Source organism: Helianthus annuus, chromosome 8 (assembly GCF_002127325.2).
Source record: "Helianthus annuus cultivar XRQ/B chromosome 8, HanXRQr2.0-SUNRISE, whole genome shotgun sequence".
Classification (NCBI taxonomy): domain Eukaryota; kingdom Viridiplantae; phylum Streptophyta; class Magnoliopsida; order Asterales; family Asteraceae; genus Helianthus; species Helianthus annuus.
Window position 1 is genome coordinate 108,767,860 of NC_035440.2, and position 11,154 is coordinate 108,779,013.

General features: G+C 37.7%; 1 protein-coding gene and 1 non-coding gene across 2 annotated transcripts; both read right to left on the reverse strand.

Moving 5' to 3' along the window:
- Positions 1-2,695: 2,695 nt before the first annotated feature.
- LOC110873629 (50S ribosomal protein L13) lies at positions 2,696-6,687 on the reverse strand. The gene is made up of 5 exons (XM_022122592.2): positions 6,489-6,687; positions 5,112-5,183; positions 4,532-4,698; positions 3,202-3,313; positions 2,696-3,119 (listed from the first exon to the last, which is right to left on the reverse strand). Exons 1-5 carry the CDS (start codon positions 6,525-6,527, stop codon positions 2,901-2,903), a joined length of 609 nt encoding a protein of 202 aa, XP_021978284.1. The 5' UTR covers positions 6,528-6,687; the 3' UTR covers positions 2,696-2,900.
- A 94-nt stretch (positions 6,688-6,781) lies between these two features.
- TRNAA-AGC lies at positions 6,782-6,854 on the reverse strand. The gene has a single exon. It is a non-coding gene; the product is annotated as a tRNA-Ala (tRNA).
- Between the last annotated feature and the right edge of the window lie 4,300 nt (positions 6,855-11,154).

Here is an 11,154-nt window from a genome sequence, read left to right on the forward strand (position 1 = left end):
TAAAAAATTTGGTCATAAGCAGTGTTGTAAAAATCGCGATTAATCGCTAGTCGGCCGGTAACAGGGTATTTTTGTTAGTCAGTCCACTAATCGCTAGTCGGGCCTAGTCAGTCGGCCAAAATCGGCGATTCCGGCAAAAAAAACTGTATATTCCTGCCAAAACCTGTAAATTAGCCAGTTTCCAACCAAACCATGTGAATTCTAACAATTAATATTGTATACTTAAACAAATGAGTTGAGGAAGAGTTAAAACCTTTCAACTTAAAATATTTATCTATAAAAATGTGTATATGTATACATAAAACTGAAAATTACATATAAAAAACTCATCCTATTAATCCCGAATAGTCACTGGTCCTCACCTCACCGGCCGACTAACGACTAGCGAGTTCTCCAACCTTGGTCATTAAGTTAGGAGAGGCTTGATTCATTTGCACATCTGATTTACACTGAAGATTTATAAACAACTATTCCAAATAAACTTGTTTGTTTAAATATATCCAACTGAATTCTCTCGTTTGGAACATCAAAATCCAAAAGTACAAAAGTCCTCATGCTTGTGGTAAATGTCATCATTATTATTGCTACAAAGAAAAGAAACCTGGCTCATCATCACAACAGGTATGGAGATCAATCAGTGATACTTCGTCTTCTCTATACTGGATTGGTTTTTGAAACACCATGAAGAAATAGTTAGAAGGGCCGAAGGAGAGTGGTCGTGAGGCTTTGTTATGGTCCAAGTTAGAGAGAATTTAGAAGTTTTTTTTTTTTTTGAACGGAAAATTTCTTTTTATTCATGTCGTCTGTGGGACTTGAATCCAAAACCTCCCTCTTCTAAGGTGTTTAAAGGCTTTGTCTTTGTCGGGACCACCACCCCATTAGTAGAGAATTTAGAAGTTATTTGAGAGAGATTGGGAAAACTGAATCAAGCAAGCAACTAATACTACTACATTAGAATACCTGTTGTGGTCCAGGTGAGCATCAGGATTCATCTTTTAATATTGCTCCACATGGTGCTAACTGGGCATTGGTTAAAGCCACTGCTGAAGCCTCATGACCCTATTGTGGTCCAGGTGAGCAGTGGCTTCAGCGAGTTTTTTTTTTTATTTTTATAAAAATGTAAATAAACAATCTAAATTAAAAAGACAAATTTTATAATAAAACATTTATAAAAGAAACACATAAAAAAAACAAATCTAGTCCCTCGTGATTTGATCTTTTTCTAGTTCCTTTGCGATACGCTCCTGCCTTTTTCAAGTATCACTCGGCGACTTGGTGATAGGTTGCTGAAGTCCTTGATAAGAAAGTCCAAGTTCCTCAACCTTTGTTTCTCAATTTTTATTTGGGTTGTCGCCACGATACTACTTGATATTTTCCGAATCTCATCACAAAATTCATCATCGGCTTCTAAAGTTGTTTTTCCCCGGTTCCTTCAAGCTGAACGACGTTGTGCCTCTTTTGCTGCTTCACACGTCGGTGTTTAGCTCAATTCCTATATGAGCCTCCGAGCTACTAGAGGAGACGGATGCCCCGGACGAATTAGTTTCCGTACGCTTTGAACCCAAGTCGCCCATCTCATCTACGCTAATTAACTCGGTCCATTTCGAACAATTCCGAAGAATTTTCCGCCAATGGTCCTCGTCAAACGTTTTCGTAATCTTGTATTTACGAAACACCTCTTGCTTCCATTCTTCGCAAATGAATCGGTAAATTTGAAGATCATCACTCCCACTTGGTCGTAGTCGATGACTATTTCTGTTATGTAGATTCGTAAATAGCGCAACGTATTTATGAATTTCGGACCACCGTCCCGATATCATATCTTGATTACGTACCTCACTCCCCACCTACTAGAACAACTCTCGTATTTTATTCCAAAATACTCTAAATCTTTGGTAGTCCACTACATAATGCAATAACATATCGGCACGTCAATCCTCCGATATTTCAATCCTAGCCCGACACAATGCAATTTTCTCTTCTTTCGTCCAAGGATTCGTGACATGTTTTGGTCCGGATGTTTCTCTCGTCTTTTTGGAAGCTTCACCCCTTCTGGTTTTCTTGGAACCTTTTTGAGTTCTTTTATTTTTTTTTACCTTGAACCGGGTCGTCTTGCGTATCCGGAATAAAAAAGTCGGGAGAAAGCGGTGGCATTTGACTCATGTTACGCTCCAACCCTGTGTCATACTCGTCGGATTCTAACAAGGGCCAATAACAATTCTCGCGCCACAAATTGGGATTCATTGTCTTTTTATAAAGGAGATGAAGACGAGTATTTTTTTTAATGGTAGGAGTCGAGAGAAAGAGAGGAAGCGGGTATTTTTTAAAGAGTTTAAGGGCTTAAATAGGTTTTAAAATAAAAAAAAATGATTTTTTAATTAAACGCAACTGCTAGTCGGGGGATTCACCATGTCCAACCTCTATATTCCAGCTGCTACCACCCCCGCATTGGCGCTCGCGCTTCATCGCTCACGGCACCCCGTTGTGGTTGCGGTGCTCGCGAGCCAGGTGGCGGACAACTTGGCTCACGCCAGCGCACAGTCTTATGGACGTGAAGTAAGGTAAATGGGCTACTTGGGTTGGGAACTTAACACACTTCAGCCTTTTCTTTCTGTCATTTTCTTCTCTGCTTACATGTGGTTATTGTTTTACTCATGTGCCAGTCAGATCTTGTGCTTAATGAAATAAGCTGTTCTTGAAGAAAACTCAGGAAAAGGTTTATTGAGAAACTGGTAACACAGCATGAAAACGATGACGGGACTGTTTGAATTAACCGCATCTTAACAAAAAGAAAAGGCCTGCGAATTTCAAATTGTGATGTCTACAATATAACCAAGATCAGACTAGGGTTCACATTTTTAAGTTTGACTTCCATAGCAACCATTGACTGGTCAAGAAATTCAGGATGTCAACACTGTTTGTTCATCTCTTTTCTTGCCTTTGCTTGAAATTTTACCACCTTCTTGTTGCTCAGCTTTCTTTTGGGCCCGAATCATGGCCCGTTTTGCACGTGGACGCATTTCACGAACTTGTCTAGGTGGCATCACATATGGCTCAAGCAGCTTATCACCGAATGGGTGCTCACCGCCTGGAAATATTCTCAGTTTTCGATCTCTGTCCTGTAACATACAATAAAACAGATATGAATAATAAAAAATAAAAACTAAAACCAGAAAACATTAAAAATTGATACAAACTCACGTCACGCAGTTTATTTCTTGGGAGCATACGTAGAACAGCTTTCCTGATGACTTCTGTCGGATCCTTAGCCATCTGGTCCTTCAAGCTCCTTTCCTTTAGATGTCCAATATACCTGTAATATGCGATATTAGTAACGGTGTGAACTCCTAACACGATACGAACCAAAAACAAAATTCACAAGGTTAGGTGTAATCTAAATGTGTATTGGTTTGACCAATTTATTTATTTTTTTAAAAGAATGTCATAATTTATCAGTAAAAATGCCATTTTCGTCTTTGAGGTTTGACCAGTTTTGCGACTTTCATCCAAAGGTTTGTTTTTTTGCATCTGGATCCAAAAGATTTGAAATCTTGCCATTTTCATCCGGCTCGTCAACTCCAATCCATTTTTCTCAGTTAAGTCAAGGGTATTTCTGTCTTTTTTTTGTTAACAAGGGCAATTTGGTCTTTTTCAGGGGTATTCGGTCTTTTTACATAAAGTTAAAAAGACCGAATTGCCCTTTAAGTTAGCAAAAAGGACGGAAATACCACTGACTTAACGGAGAAAAAATGGATAAAAGTTATTGAGCCGAATGAAAATGGCAATATTTCTAACCTTTTGGATCCAGATGCGGGAAAACAAACCTTTGGGCGAAAGTCGCAAAACTAGCCAAACCTCAGGGACGAAAATCGCATTTTACTCTAATTGCTACTTTATTCCAACATTGAGAAGTTAAAAGAGAACAGCACCAATATTACGGTTTAACGTAACTGTTTTATCAGGGGCGGCCCTAGGGGTGAGCGAGGAGACCACCGGCCAGGGCCTGATATTTCGAAGGGTACATTATTTAAAAAAAAACAATATGTATATGTAATTTTTTTTCTTAATAGGGTACATACAAACACCAACATAGGCCCACTTACAAAACTATTCTTATGGTTTAGATTAGTTATTAGCCCATTGACATAGACATTAGGTTTAGACCTTTATTATATATCCCGTTAAGGGCCTAAAGGCACGTTTTTTCAAGCTCGAATAAGGTACACGAATTCTCAGGGCCGGCCCCGTGTTTTATACCCATTTGTAAGTTTGGTTGTAAATTGATAATTTTAAAAGTATTGATATGCATGAAAAGTTTCGGGTTAAACGGTGTTCATGTCAACCCATGAATTCGTGTGTCATGTACTCATGTTCAGTTTCACGTGTCTTAACACAATTTCGAGTTTGTGTTGTGTCGGGGTAAGATTTTCAGGTTCGACCGCGAACACTACCAATTTAGCATCCCTTAACATTTGACAAAGAAGTAAAAATAAAAGTTTGATTATTAAAGAAAAAGAAAATTGATACTTGCCCCGTGTGCCATCGGTAAAACTTATTAGTGAGCTTTCTACCAGTGACACATATATCTTTAGCATTAAGCACAATGCACATATCACCATCATCACGATTAGGTGCATATGTAGGCTTATCTTTTCCTTGAACCACTGTAGATATTTGTGATGCTAATCTCCCTAGGACCTGCATAAAAAAATTAAGGAATCTTTCATTGGTATAATAAGGGTTATTAGATTTTATCACCCTTAACTATTGGCCATTGGCCGCTGCCACCCCCAAAACCTTCCCAAGATCCCTATGACACCCCAAAAAGTGTAGTAACAAGATTAAAAGTTAGTGATCAGTTAACGACGTGGTGACCGAACACACTAAGTGTTAAGTTTGGGGTGACGGGCGTCAAAATGATAGTTAGGGGTTACAGCGGTCAATAGCTAATAATTGGGGGTGATAAAATCTAATAACCCGTATAATAATATTGATATGGTTATCTCACTCAAAGATAACATGTGCCATCAAAATGTCGAAATCCGTTTTTTTGTATGTGTGGGTGTTTTGGGGGGTGTTTGGGGGGGGGGGGGGGGGTAGCAATAGCTTACCTGGCCCTTGGCATCAAAAACTCTCCATCTCAGTCCTTCCAAATTGATACGTCTTATACCAGCTACTGCTTTCTGCGACAAGTCGTTTTCGGGTCAAATACTATAAATGATAAATCTAATGTTTTTGAAAAATAACTAATGTTTAAGTTGTAGCAACCAAAAAAATAGTTATTTAATGCAAGCAATTAAAGTTCCAAACAAAGTGGAAAAATAGATGCAAAAAATTGGAACAAGTGGTAGTTGTTATTTTGTAATCCACTATGCTGATCATTTTCTACCATTCAGCTTCTGATGAATCATCTTCTTTTATGCCTTCAAACTGTAAGTAATAAAGCTGAGAACTTTTCCCTCAGCACATATGCGCTAGAACAAGCTAGTCATTACAGAAAAAAAAACATAATTCCTTTAACCATTTTCATCCATTTCAGCTGCAGTCAAAGTTCTTCTAGATGAGAAGGTTGTTGAATGAAAATCATTGGCCTTGAGTAATATAGCTAATTATTTACCAGCTACAGGGGACGTGTTGCTAGGAGTAGTTGGATTACTATCGCCTATGAACCACATATGGCTTGTAAGTAACTAACTAGCGTGCCCTGATAAGTTTCAAGTTGGCTTTATATTTTGCCTTTGCATGTTCATTTCATTCAATTTAGCAAAAAAATAGGCAAGAGTTAATGCCGTCACAGCTTAGACCATTAGCACTTGAAAAATGAACCCTGCTAATAGTACCATCAAATGCATCATGATAATCCTGAATTGCACAATTCTTTCTAAACACCATTAATTCAAACATAGGAACGATTATACAGCTCGCCAAATATTGTTCCTCAAGTTCATATAACCTCGATGCCCGTGCGGCATATAATAAAACGTTTCCTTTTTTCTAATTTTGTCAAATTGAAGAACTGTTCCCCTTTATAAAGTCATGTAAAGAACCTCTCCAGGAAAACACGAAAATTCAAATTTTGTCAGTCGTACAGAAACTTGTTTTGGATCCAAATAACTCAGTCTCACTTAACGACCAATCTGAATCATTAGTTGCATATCTAACTCCTCTAGTGATCATCCAAACAGATACGCGATCCATATCGGAAAAACAGATCACGAAGATGCAGCTGCAGATTACAATATGCACACTTACTATGAACTCTCTCTCCCTCTCTCTCTCTCTCTCTCACACACAGTTACAGCAACCAACTACTTTCAACACTAACAACTGACTCTCATATGCCTTTTTAAACATTTCCTTAACAATTCATGAATCAGAAAGATCCTAATAAAACAGTGATCTAATATTCACATTCCTCTGCTACAACAGTCAAGTAGTAGTACAATATTCCACCAATTTTAGGGTTTAAAATCGAGATGAAAATATACCTTAAGATTGCCGCTGAAGGCCTGAGCTGCTCCTGACATTTTCCGGCAGTAGATCTCCGATCATTCACCGGTAACACAGGTAATCGACAGGTATCGGAGAAAGCTTTGTGAAACGTTAACCCTCTAAAACCCTAGAAATCCCTTATCGCGTGTGTTTTCTCTGTTGTTTCACCGTTCCCAATTAAATGGGCCGGGCCGGTTGCATTAAAATGGGCCTCGGTTTAGATTATTTATTTCAGAAAAAAAAAAGTAGTTTTAAAAAATATCGAAAAAGAAATATACAGTGAAAAAGATGGAGATGCGGGGTATCGATCCCCGTACCTCTCGCATGCTAAGCGAGCGCTCTACCATCTGAGCTACATCCCCTTATGTCTTGTCTGTAACTTGAACTTCTACTAATAATGGGTTTAAAATACAGTCTAGTCATTTCATAGGCTTATATAACAAAGTTAAGTTTACGTACAAACAGGCTTATCTACGAAAGACATGAAAAAATAAAAAAATAAATAAAAACGCAGTGGCATTTTGATACACTTGTAGAGTAATTATGATACTCTACAAAATTACCCTACAAGATTAAAATTATCTTACAAGATCAAAATTACCCTACAAAAACATTTTACAAAACTATCCTACAAAGATCAAAATTACCTTACAATAACATTTTACAAAAGGGGAAATGGATTATATCACCCTAAACTAAGCAAAATTGGTCAATACCACTCCCAACTTTCAATTTGGCTCCCACCACCCTCTACTTAACATTTAGGTGTCAGCGTCACCTCTTCGTTAAATAATCAATCACCAACTGAGTTTGTTTTTTAATCCTATGTGGCATGGAAATGATGAGGTGGACAACCTACGTGGACAGACCCATTAAACCATTAAACAACCCCTGTATTCTTAATAAATATCCTAAAATCAGATGCATTTCATCTCAAACCCCAACTCCGGCGATCGAGAAGCCATGGTTTACGATGGCGATCACCTTCGCCAACATAGATCGAAGCACAAATCGCACCGGCAATGATAAAAACAACCAGTTTCCAAAATCAACAACAAACACAACCCAAAATCAAATTTGAAACCCAGCCGTCGCCGCCTCCTTTTAGTCGTCGTCCCTGTCACTAGCCATGCTCTGTTCTCGTTCGATGATAAAGAAGAACTCGTCCCGTCGAAGCACAATCTCTGTCACTAGCCTCCTTTCAGTCGTCGTCCCTGTCACTAGCCACCGTCGTCCCGTCACTCGTCCCGTCGAAGCACAATATCACCAGCGTCGTTTTTATCCTCCACACACAAAAATTACAGTACTACCACCATAGACCAGAGTCAAGTAAGCCTTTAGGTCCCCCCAATTCAAAACCCTAGTTGCCGCCAAAAGTCTTGGCTCGTTGGCGCTAGATCTAAACCAAATCTGCATCTGCTATTCTTCCATCTGCACCTCTAATCCAAGAACATCTGCTATTCTTCCATCTGCATCTGAATCTAACTTTTAGCTTAAAGGAGAACTGATCTGGAATTAAGGTAAAATTCTGCAAAATTCTCTTCAGAAGTGTCAATCTGGTTCTTATTTTATAAGAGATTTAATGGTAGAGATTTAGTTGTGGGTTGGAGAGTGGTGGCCGAAGGTGGTTATTGGTGGTGGCTGGAGAGGTAGGGAGAAGGAGAGTTAGAGAGATAGAGGTTTTTTCTTTATATATAAAAATATATACACACTATTACATATATGTATATTAATTATAGAGTTAAATGCCATTTTAGTCCATGTGGTTTGGGCCATTTTGCCAGTTTAGTCCAAAGGTTTCATTTTTAACCTGTGGGTCCAAAAAGGTTTCACAGTTGCCATTTTAGCCCACTGGGTTAACTTCATCCATTTTTTTTGTTAACGAGAAGGCCAATTCGGTCATTTTATATGGCTGAATTGCCCTTTTAGTTAATCGAATTACATACAAAATGACCAAATTGGCCTTCTAGTTAACAGAAAAAACGGATGAAGTTAACCCAGTGAACTAAAATGGCAACTGTGAAACCTTTTTGGACCCACATGTTAAAAATGAAATCTTTGGACTAAACTGGCAAAAAGGCCCAAACCACAGGGACTAAAATGGCATTTAACTCTTAATTAAAAAAGACACATCACCTTGCCACATCAGATAAAAAGACACGTCAGCAAAGAAAAACTAACTGAGTTATTGTTTGGTTAACGCTGGGGTGACAGGACACATGAAGTGTTAAGTTGGTGGTGATGTGAGCCAAAGTGAAAGTTGAGAGTGGTATTGGCCAATTTTGCTTAGTTTAGGGTGATATAATCCATTTCCCCTTTACAAAATTACCCTACAAGATCATTTGTAGGGTAATTTTGATAATTACTACACGAGTAAATAGTTACGAAAATGTCACCACATTTTTTACCTTTTCACCTTATTCGTACGTTTTGTATGATAACGGTATTTGTATTTGATCTTTTGTTTATATATAAAAGTAATTATCCATCCTTAATTTAACAAAAAAGGTTTAATTTAGAAAAAAAGGTTTGTGAGTGGTTTTTACTATTCATTTTTTTTTACATATTTGACCCCTCAACTTTCATTTTTATACACATCAATCCCTTTAGTTTTTAACTTTTAACCTCTTTAATTTTCATCTTTTACAGATCTATCGTTTTACGTTTCCGTCTAAATTTTGCGAGTAAACATGCTGCAACGTGCATGTGTGGTTCAACATTTTTACGTCTATTTTTTGTGGTTTAACGACCCCGTTACAACTCGCGGGTCCTAAGCAGACTTAGTTATTCTTTTATAAGTCTTACATTTTGGTCTAATTTTTATGAGTTAGCACGTCGTAACAAGCGTCTGTGGTTCAACGTTTTTACACGTTTACCAATGCAGGTCCTAAACACTAGTTTTATACAAATGCAAACATGATATCCACTTGCTTTTAAAATTTTACTTGATAACAAAAGTATGAACTGACTAAAAGTCTGAAACCATCAACTTAGACTCAGCGGTCCCCCCATCGTCCCGGTGCGTGTCACACCCCCAAAATCCACCATGCGGAGTATCACCGCTTGGAGGCGTGACATTACCAGGATCGAGCCACGAATCATATTGAACAACGTAATTAAGTAAATAAAACCAACCACAATATAATTGGTGACCTAAAGAAGGTAACCGACTTTAAGTTAATAGCGGAAGCATAAAACATAAAACCAAAACATAAGTTCATAGTTCATAAGTTTAAAGACCCAAACATAAGTTCCATAAGTTCATAAAGTTTATTTATTAAGCACGAGACATAATAGTCCATATCCCACATAGACCTTCTCCTCGTGCAAGCTCCATAAGCGTCTAACGACCTGTAAGGCATGTAACAACGAGTCAACAACAAAGTTGAGTGAGTTCACGTTTGGTTGTTTAGTTTTACGTTGTTTCTGAAAACATGGTTTGTCTTTTGCTGGCTTACTTGCCAACGGGGTTACCCCATAGTTGAAAATATGATTAACCAGTTACTTCTTTATTACCCAAACCATATCCATGATCAGTGGGGGCTTCCCCATGTGAACTACTAGACCGTTACCATATCGACAACTGACGAACAATAGTTGTGCCCTACGTCAATGTCTATCATCATTGACAGTTTGCCATAGTCCATTAGTACACGCCCGTCCGACTGGCACGGTGTGAGGTTTGTTAAACCTAATAGCGCTATTAACTAATGACCCGCTCGCCATTGGCCTCGGCGATTAAGTCGATATAAAATGAGGGACTTCATGATAGAGTTTTGTCTAGTAAGTTTTAAGGTTGTTGTCCTACCCAAGGAGGACGAACGTACGTATTCTACCCAAGGAGAATACGCAGGATTAATATTGGCATCCTACCCAAGGAGGATGGCGGTACATATCCTACCCAAGGAGGATATGTAGGTTCCGTTTTAATTCTTTAACCCATTCCCAAACCACCGGGAATCCCATGCCTTAGAAAGGGTGTGAACTCACCTTGGTTTGCTCGGTTAGATTAATTACTCAAATAATCAGGAAATCAAGCACGTCCTAATAAGGTACAGATAACAATCAGATTCTCATGCATGACACGTATCCTACGTATGGTTTATCTACTCATTACTTCTATCACGTACCACACAATTCTAATGTCAAGGTACTTTGTTAAGTTATATTATCTTATGCTAAAATAATATAACTATCTCACAAAATAAATAAGTATCCACACAAGTGTTCTAGTGTAAGATATATATATTCTAAATATATATATTTACCTGTTTTTATTTACAAAAAACCAACCTCCGACACTTCGTATTTTGTTACAAAAATTATGGCGAAGTTTATATTCGAAACACAAGTTATAAAATATACTTGTAACGCTTGTTTAGAAAAATATTTTCTAAGTGTTGGAATTTTCAGAAAATTTCGCCAGAGTTTCCTTTGTAAATGGATGTGTCCATGCTAATAAGCATATCATTTTCTTTTCCAAAAATTATTCAACAATCATCAATCAACAATATACAATTTTTACTTACCAATCTTGTTAAAAACAAGCATAAATTACCATTTCATGAACTTGAAAATTTATAAAAATGTGTAGTAACTTACTAGTGTATTTAGTAAGTCTTGTTACCCCTTAAATTGTGATTGCTTCTTTAAAAACTCCAT

Coding starts and splice junctions, on each gene's coding strand:
- LOC110873629 (XM_022122592.2), bottom strand. CDS start 6,527: ATGTCAGGAGCAGCTCAGGCCTTCAGCGGCAATCTTAAG. Junction 4,699..5,111: donor TTTTTGATGCCAAGGGCCAG/GTAAGCTATTGC, acceptor TTTTTTATGCAG/GTCCTAGGGAGATTAGCATC. Junction 3,314..4,531: donor TTTTACCGATGGCACACGGG/GCAAGTATCAAT, acceptor CGCATATTACAG/GTATATTGGACATCTAAAGG.